The sequence below is a fragment of the Raphanus sativus genome, chromosome 4 (genome assembly GCF_000801105.2).
Source record: "Raphanus sativus cultivar WK10039 chromosome 4, ASM80110v3, whole genome shotgun sequence".
In the NCBI taxonomy this organism is placed as follows: Eukaryota; Viridiplantae; Streptophyta; class Magnoliopsida; order Brassicales; family Brassicaceae; genus Raphanus; species Raphanus sativus.
The window spans coordinates 5,781,315-5,790,516 of NC_079514.1; the positions used below are offsets into that span (position 1 = coordinate 5,781,315).

The 9,202-nt window shown below is 38.7% G+C and overlaps 2 protein-coding genes across 3 annotated transcripts; both read left to right on the forward strand.

The window, feature by feature from the left end:
* The first annotated feature begins 740 nt into the window (after positions 1-740).
* Positions 741-2,685, forward strand: LOC108854107 (F-box protein At4g22280). 2 transcript variants are annotated; one of them, XM_018627615.2, is made up of 4 exons: positions 741-821; positions 1,062-1,936; positions 2,022-2,165; positions 2,239-2,685. In XM_018627615.2, the coding sequence occupies exons 2-4, from the start codon at positions 1,070-1,072 to the stop codon at positions 2,533-2,535; spliced, it is 1,308 nt and encodes a 435-aa protein (XP_018483117.1). In that variant the 5' UTR covers positions 741-821; positions 1,062-1,069; the 3' UTR covers positions 2,536-2,685. The 2 variants fall into 2 exon arrangements, with proteins under 2 accessions (XP_018483117.1, XP_018483118.1); XM_018627616.2 differs by having other exon boundaries at positions 787-869.
* Positions 2,686-3,771: 1,086 nt separating this feature from the next.
* LOC130511694 (isoleucine--tRNA ligase, cytoplasmic-like) lies at positions 3,772-9,133 on the forward strand (the record flags this gene model as incomplete). Its single annotated transcript, XM_057009099.1, is given in 20 exon segments — positions 3,772-4,921; positions 5,046-5,159; positions 5,251-5,348; positions 5,460-5,541; positions 5,651-5,809; positions 5,908-5,997; positions 6,078-6,211; positions 6,414-6,573; positions 6,664-6,747; positions 6,854-7,063; positions 7,135-7,260; positions 7,352-7,489; positions 7,566-7,672; positions 7,782-7,845; positions 8,028-8,116; positions 8,209-8,350; positions 8,429-8,492; positions 8,606-8,673; positions 8,852-8,974; positions 9,071-9,133. Coding segments are annotated over 20 exon segments (3,192 nt in total), but the record flags the coding sequence as incomplete, so codon positions are not given.
* Between the last annotated feature and the right edge of the window lie 69 nt (positions 9,134-9,202).

A 9,202-nucleotide genomic window follows, 5' to 3' on the forward strand; every position in this document is an offset into this window, starting at 1 on the left:
CCTGTGACCCACAAATTTTTAAGTCTGCACTGACTCCTAACCGCTACACCAAGGGTATGTCTACAAACTTGCGGCCGAAACTTGTTTATATATCGGCCGGACGCCAATGCTTCTACCGCTACACCAAGGACTCTTCTTCCTTCCAGTATCTGTATTAGACATGTATTCTTCGTTTGAATGAATCATTATTATACCATTGTGAAAATAAATTATAAAAGACGATGCATTGTTTGTCCAATTATCCTCTTCAACAAATAATCTTATATCTTGGACTTTTAGTAAACTTGAGATTGAACAGAAACAAAGCTCTCACGAGGAAGACGATGAAGTCTCGAGAGGATTTGGAAATGAATATTATTTCTGTTAATTGTAAATGTTGATCCACAACTAAACCATCCGGTACAAACCGGTTAACTAAACCATAATCTAATGCATAAAGCACATCATGATACTAATATGGACAGCACTTAACCCAAAATACTAACATCTCAGAATCGACGCTCGACGCTTCAACTTCGTCTTCCTCGATTGTGTGAATTTGCAAACGTTTTCACTCTCACTGCCTGGTAAAAAGTTATACATTATAACCATTAGTTTTAGTCTTGGTATTAGTTAATGGGCTCTTCAAATTGTTGACAAAAAAAATGGGCTCTTCGAATTACATTCATCCAGAAAACTGACAATTCTTTCTAAAATAATGAATTATTGAATAATTAATTTACTTTTTGTGACAAAAAAGAATAATTTATAAATAAGAAAAAACTCTCAATATCCCTAGGCTCTCTCTCTCTCTCTCGGTCCAACTCCCGCCCCCCTCCTTGGTTAGTTTTCTGCTCCAATCTGTTTTCTTCGGATCCCAAATCTGTCAGGTCCGATCTATTTGGTGTTTGCAAATAATATATTTTTCGTTGTATCAAAAGTTTGATGGTATGAATTGAATTGTAGTTTTCTCTCTGTAATGAATTATTTCTTTGGATTGCATCTGATTTTAGCTGCTGGGGTTTTTCCAAATTGCTTAGATTTAATTAAATTTCTTCCCTTTTGATTCATAACTTGTTTAGGGTTTGCAATGGATAGATTCAACGGTCTAGCAGACGAGATAATATGTCACATTCTGTCTTTCCTACCCATAGAAGAGGCTGCTTTAACATCTGTCCTCTCAAAGCGTTGGCGTAACCTGTTTGCCTTCAGACCAAATCTTCAGCTAGACGATCACGGAGTGGTCGATGCTGCAGGAATAGACAGTTTCATCGGTTTTGTGGATAATGTATTGTCTGTGTCAGGCAGTTTCCCAATGAGGAACATCTCCATAACATGTCGAAACAGCATCGATGCCGACACGGGTCCTGTCACCCGCTGGATGAGTGAAGCGGTGAAACACGGTGTGGCGAATCTTGATATAGACGTAATCGCTCCTGGTGATGTGAGCTTGGTGCCTCTCGAGATCTTCACTTGCAAGACATTGGTTCACTTAAGACTAACACAAGGGTTTGAGGCAATGATCCCTGAGGATGTATCTCTTCCATCGCTCAAGACTCTCTATCTCGGCCGGGTTTATTTTTACAACAGCCGTTACTGTGTTTTGGGAAAGCTTCTTTCTGCGTGCCCTGTCCTTGAGGAACTGACCGTTCTTGGTGGGTACTGGCAGGATCTAAAATGTCCCCGCAATGTTTCCTCTTCGACCCTTAAGAAACTCACCATGAAGTGTACTGACTGTTTTGAATACTGGGACATAAATTTGGATACTCCCAGTCTTGTCTACTTGGAATACTCGGACTTACCTCCAAAAAAGTATCCAACTTTGAATCTCCCGTCCCTTGTCGAAGCTAAGCTTGATCTCCATTCTGGAGGAGGTCAAGGGAATCCAACAAATCTTATCAAGGGGTTAAGAAATGTTGAGATCTTGGAGATTTTAACTATTCGTGATACTGGGATGGTAATCAATGATCTCTTCTTTTTTTTTTTGCGTCCAGGTTAAGGTTTTAGTTGATGAGCATTGATTATTTTTTTTGTTTTGTCAGGCACTATGTACATGGCGTGAAGCAGTTCCAGTGTTCATCAACCTCTCTCGCTTAATTATTACAGTTGACTACCCAAGCTACAATTGGGAGTTTCTGCCGCTACTTTTGAACAAGTCTCCACATCTACAGACTCTTGTCATCAAGGTAACAAAGTACCCCCAAAACCACAACTTGAAAGTTCATTGGGACAAGCTCTAAATCTCTAATCTTGTTTTAGGGTCCACTGCACGCTGATAATGTTGAACGTGAGTATGGGTTTTCACCTGTGAGAGTACTCAAGATAACTGAGTATGGAGGAGAGGTTGGAGAGTTTGAGCAAATGAAGCTTTTCTTTGAGAAACTGCCATGTCTTGAGCTTGTCAAAGTTTGTGCTTATGCAATAACCGACAAGGAAAAGTCTAGGATCACCAGTGATCTACTAATGCTTCCTAGATTGTCCATGTGCAAGGTCCAGATCAAGTTTTGTGAGGAAGCAAGACCCCAATTGAATACTGGGAGCAGGCTATTAAGTTAATGAATGAAGTTATGTAAACTCTGATAAGTCGGTTTCTGTGCACAATTGCTCTGTTTTCTATTGTGTGGACGTGAATTAGAAGACAAATACTCTTAGTATATGTCAACAATGTACTCATAATCTTATTTAAAGTGAATCGTTATCTATGTATGTTTCCTCCACGATAGTGTTAATTTTAAAAAATATGAGAGTGGTCTCTTTATTGACTCTTCTCTGTTTTGATCACAAATACATGCCAGTTTCTTTTAACAACTCACCTTAGAGTTTCGGGTGAAGTGTGTTGACATAACACCAGGAGCTAACGCGTTCACTTTTGTTGTCTGGGGCCATCCCAGCAACACGTTCCTTTACAACAAAAAAGTGGACATGTGAGTCAGAAATGTTACAACCATTGTTTTGAGTGAAAAGGAGAGATTATATCTTAGTCTAGACAGTCATGACACATTGACACCTTGATTAGTCCGACAAGAGCTGTTTTCCTTGAGAAACTATTGAGCTTGTATAAGTTCGTGTTTATGCAATAACCCACAAGGAAAAGTCTCGGATCACCAGTGATCTACTAATGCTCCCTAGATCGTCGTCCATGTGCAAGCTCCAGTTCAAGTTTTGTGAGAAAGTGAGATCCAAATTGAAATCGGCGAGGAAACTATTGAATTGATGCTTGAAATAATTAAACTCTGATTAAACTCTATGAGCAAGAAATAGCTTTACAAGTTTTATAGATGACTAACGTCTAGGAAGATAATTTGGGGCTTATGCTAAAAAATTATTGATTTATTTTATACATATTTGGGGCTCTATTTTATACATATTTTACGTTTATTTTATACTTATTTATATAAAATATTTAATTCCATATGAAAGCTTGTTTAAGTTTTAGTGAATGTAATTTTTTTATTTATGAAATTATTTTGTAAAATCTAAACATGGAAATAATAGTTATAATTATTTTTTATTTTTTTCATAAATTATCTGAGTGTTTATTCAATTATTTTATTTATCAAATGATTTTTTTCTAAGAAGATTAATAAAAGTTGTTAAAATGTAGTTATAGTTTTCATTAAACATTAATGATATTTTTTTTTTGTTTGTGATAGATAATACATGACTAAATGTTAGGTGAATTAAATACAATATTTGTTTTAATAAAAATATACATTTCCAATATTTGCCAGAAATGGAAACGGAAAACACTTGATCCCCAAGCCATATATATAGTAAGACAAACACTAATCTCGGCACAAAATCAGATTTGGTGCCGCCTAGTAAACCCTATTTCCTCTCTGTCTCATTTCTCTGCCGCTAAGCCATGGAAGAAGTGGGAGAAGGGAAGGATTTCTCATTTCCTCGCGAGGAAGAGAAAGTCCTCTCCTTCTGGACTCAGATCGACGCGTTCAAGACGCAGCTGAAACGAACGGAGCATCTCCCAGAGTTCATCTTCTACGACGGTCCTCCTTTCGCCACCGGTCTCCCTCACTACGGCCACATCCTCGCCGGCACCATCAAGGACATCGTCACCCGCTACCAGACCATGACCGGGCACCACGTGACGCGTCGCTTCGGGTGGGACTGCCACGGCCTCCCCATCGAGACCGAGATTGAAAAGAAGCTCGGTATTACGAGGAGAGCCCAAGTGCTTGAGATGGGGATTGATAAGTACAACGAAGAGTGTAGGAGCATTGTGACTAGCTTTGTGGAGGAGTGGGAGAAGGTGATCACCAGGAGCGGGCGTTGGATTGATTTCAAGAACGACTACAAGACCATGGATCTGGACTTTATGGAGAGTGTGTGGTGGGTGTTCGCTCAGCTTTTTGATAAGAATCTTGTCTACAAAGGCTTCAAGGTTATGCCTTTTAGTACTGGTCTCAAGACACCACTATCTAATTCCGAAGCTAAGTACAACTGCAAGGAGGTTTCTGATCCTGATGCTATGGTGACGTTCCCTGTTATTGGCGATGAAGATAACGCTGCTTTTGTGGCATGGACTACTACTCCGTGGAATCTTCCTTGCAATCTTGCTTTGTGTGTCAATGCCAAGTTTGTTTACGTCAAGGTTCGTAACAAGCACAATGGGAGAGTCTACATCGTTGCTAAATCTCGCCTTTCGGCTCTTCCCGCTAATGCTGATGCCAAGAAATCAAACCGTAAAGACAAAGGTGCTGCGGCTGATTCTTATGAAGTTTTGGACACATTTGATGGAGCTTCTCTGGTCGGGAAGAAGTACGAGCCTCTGTTCGATTACTTCAGTGATTTCTCAAGCGTGGCCTTTCGAGTTGTAGCAGATAATTATGTCAAGGATGACAGTGGTACTGGCATCGTCCACTTGGCTCCCGCCTTTGGTGAAGATGACTACCGTGTTTGTCTTGAGAACAACATCATTGAAAAGGTTGGTTAGGTTTCGACTACACTCTCCTTATCAATCCCTGGAATAGAAAAGTTGATATTTGTATGTTTAAGGACCCATCATGCTAGTCTGAACTCCCTTTATCTCATAATGTACTCTCTTTCAGGGTGAGGGTCTAGTCGTGGCTGTTGATGAAGATGGGTTGTTTACTGAGAGAATTACCCATTTCTTTGGCCACTATGTCAGAGATGCAGAGAAAGATGTAATTGAAGCCGTGAAGGTAGAGTATTAATTAATGTGCATTATTGGACGGACCATCCATTGGATTATTATTTTTATTGTTAAATAATTTTTATTCATTGTTATCTCAGGCCAAAGGCAGACTTGTCAAAACTGGGAGCTTTACTCACTCAAATCCATTTTGCTATCGAACAGACACTCCTCTCATAAATAGAGCCGGTCCCGCTTGGTATGCTTTTTGCAGTTAGTTAATCCAAACTATTTTAGGATATCTTGATTCTGTGAAGCTGCTTGTTGGATTCTTATGCGCGATGAGGTTTGTTTGTGTTTGACCTGTCAGGTTTGTGCGGGTGGACGAGCAGTTGAAGGAACAGTTGTTAAAAAACAATGATCAGACATACTGGGTACCTGATTATGTGAAGGTCAGTGGAAGAAGGATCAAATACTCTATATAATATACATTACATGTGTAGCAGTTTTTGAGTTAATGACATTAATAAATTTATTCTTGATTGACCTGCCCAAACTCAGGATAAACGCTTTCACAATTGGCTTGAAAACGCAAGGGATTGGTGCGTTAGCCGAAGTAGGTTTTGGGGCACGCCTCTACCAATATGGATCAGTGATGATGGTGAGGAAGTTGTTGTCATGGATTCTGTCGACAAGCTTGAGAAGCTCTCCGGTGTCAAGGTCTCTTATCTTTTGTTTTGTTTTGTTTGTCATATCTTTCTCCTGCAACTACTTTTTGTCAAAAAAAAAAAGCTCATTTTGTCTTTCTGGTGAAGCAGGTCTTTGATCTACATCGTCACCATATTGATCAAATTACAATCCCATCTAGTCGTGGGCCTGAGTATGGTGTGCTCCGTCGTGTAGAAGACGTAAGATGGATCCCCCTGCTCTCTCATTTAATCTATAATACTTGGTTATCTCACACTTATGCTTATTATTACCTTTTCAGGTTTTTGATTGCTGGTTTGAGAGTGGGTCAATGCCGTACGCGTACATCCATTATCCTTTTGAAAACAAGGAGCTCTTTGAGAAGAACTTCCCTGGTCATTTTGTGGCTGAAGGGATTGATCAAACTCGTGGATGGTATGTTAAAATCATCCCTCATCTAGATCGTAACTATCCTCAATGAATGTTACTTAAAATCAAGTAATGAGTCGAGGCTAATGGAAGGTGTTATTATAAGTATAAAGCAAATGTGATTTTAGAAAAAGACTTATTACATTTTTTTTTCTGCTAAGCAGGCAATTAATTAATAGAATCTAAACTGCTGGTTTGGCATATACAGGTTTTATCATCTTTTGTTGCTGTCGACTGCACTATTTGGAAAGCCAGCATTTCGAAATCTGATTTGCAATGGTCTTGTGCTTGCTGAGGATGGAAAGAAGATGAGTAAGAGTGAAAAGAATTATCCGCCTCCTACGGAAGTCATAGATGAGTATGGAGCTGTAAGTTTTCCCTGTAATATATGCTTTTATGTTGTTTTTCTTTTTGCGTCATTAATTAGTAACTTCACGTGTACGGCTGAACGCTGACAGGATGCTTTGCGATTGTACCTCATAAACTCTCCAATCGTACGCGCTGAGTCACTACGCTTCAAAAAGGAAGGAGTACTCGGTGTTGTGAGTTCTCTTGGTTGTTAATTTTTTATTGCCTGCTTATTTGACTAGAGAGATCCATTGTATGTCTTAATTGTTTTGGTCTCTCTGAATGGTGGGGTGTCACTAGGTCAAAAATGTATTTCTTCCATGGTACAATGCATACAGATTCCTTGTTCAGAATGCAAAGAGACTTGAGATTGAGGGTTCTGGACCGTTTGTTCCTACTGATGTAGCAACTTTACGGTCATCAAACGTTCTGGATCAGTGGATTCACTCAGCTACCCAGAGTCTTGTTTGTTTTGTCCGCCAGGAGATGGATGGTTATCGGCTTTATACTGTAAGCTATTTACATGTCTATTTACAAAAGTTATCAGTGTCTCGTCACATCTTTTTCTTTTCTTTTTTCAGGTTGTTCCTTATCTTTTGAAGTTCCTCGACAATCTCACTAACATATATGTTAGATTCAACCGCAAGAGGCTAAAAGGCCGTACAGGAGAAGATGATTGTCACATTGCTCTTTCAACTCTATACAATGTAATATATATTGTAAATAGTTGTGGGAATACTATGCTGACCTATTATTTGAACATTATTTGTGTAATGACTAATGTGTGTGGATTTTCAGGTGCTCCTCACTTCTTGCAAAGTGATGACCCCTTTTACACCTTTCTTCACTGAGACGTTATACCAGAATCTGCGGAAAGCACGTGAAGGCTCTGAGGAAAGCATTCATTACTGCAGTTTTCCGGAAGCTGAAGAAACGGTAATACTACTGAAGTCCATAGCTCTGTATCCAAAAGGATAACATATGAATTGTCTGACATTTTGAAATTAACCAGAGAGTGGAGAGGAGGATTGAGCAAAGTGTTGCAAGGATGATGACAGTGATTGATCTTGCTCGGAACATTCGTGAGCGTCATAAGCTACCCTTGAAAACTCCTCTAATGTGAGTGTTGAACTTTATCTCTATACTGCTTTTGCAGCATCTGTTTGGTCAGCCTATGCTGAACAAAAAAGTAAAAAAAAGTAACACATGCTTAACCTTGTTGTATCAGGGAAATCATTGTAGTTCATCCGGATGCAGAATTCTTGGATGACATAACTGGAAAACTAAGAGAGGTCTGTGGTGTATCTTCTCGAAGTTTATTTTATTTATATTATTATGCGTATATAAAAATTATATCTACAAGTAATTTGTGAGGTTGTTAATGTAATCAGCAAAGCATGTGTCTACAGTTATTTTGTTTCTCTTAATATTCAAAGAAACAATACATTCCATTTTGATTTTCCTTTTTTTGCAGTATGTCTTGGAAGAGCTTAATGTAAGATCTCTTGTGACATGCAATGATACTCTGAAGTATGCGTCTCTAAAAGCAGAACCAGATTTCAGGTTTGGTCAAGTTTTTCTCCCTGCCTTTTTTTTCTTTTTAAAGTTTTGTACTCAATGTAGAAAACAATTTTGATTTATTCATTGATCTATAGTGTATTGGGAAAACGGCTTGGGAAGTCAATGGGGCTTGTTGCAAAACAAGTTAAAGAAATGTCTCAGCAAGATATCTTAAGATTCCAGGAGGCCGGAAAAGTGACTATTGCTGGACACACGCTGGAGCTAACAGATATCAAGGTATCTGAGAATCTCATCCTATGCTTTTCTCTTTTAATGAAGAATATGCTGTGACACTTTTTCTTTTGTCTTGTTCAGATTGTCAGGCTTTTCAAACGTCCGGATGGTTTGAAAGATACTGAGATTGATGCAAATGGAGATGGTACGGGTTTTACCTTGTCTATTTTTTTGTTTAAATCTTTAAATCTGATTACGGGTGCTCGCTCTACTGTTAATGATATTAACATGTAACATTTGCTTTCGTTAATGATGCAGGTGATGTTTTGGTGCTTTTGGATCTACGACCAGATGATTCGTTGTACGAAGCAGGTGTTGCTCGTGAGGTAAAAATAGATAATAATCCCGTAATACGCCTAATAAGAAAAAAAATACATTTTCTAATAAGAATGATGTTGTTATATAATCGATGGATGGATTTGTTCCCTTTTCTTTTTCTGTATCTAATCAATTTTCCGTAGCTGTGCTTATGAGTTCTTCTTTCCCTGTGTGTTATATGTATAGATTGTCAATAGGATCCAAAAACTAAGGAAGAAGTCAGGTCTGGAACCAACAGACTTTGTGGAAGTGTACATTGAATCATTGGACAAGGGTGAATCTGCTTTGCAACAAGTTCTGAGCTCTCAGGTAATTGCTTTTGTTCGTTTTAAGTTTCCCAACTTGTCAAGTGCATTGCTATAAGAAAAAGAGAGAATATCTTATCGTTCATCTTTTATTGGGCAGGAACAATACATTAAGGATACAATTGGTTCATCTTTGCTTCCGTCTACATTGATGCCATCTCATGTAGTAAGTCATCATCATCATCAACAACACGCCTGCGCTAATAAGTCAGAAACCTAATGAATGATCTGT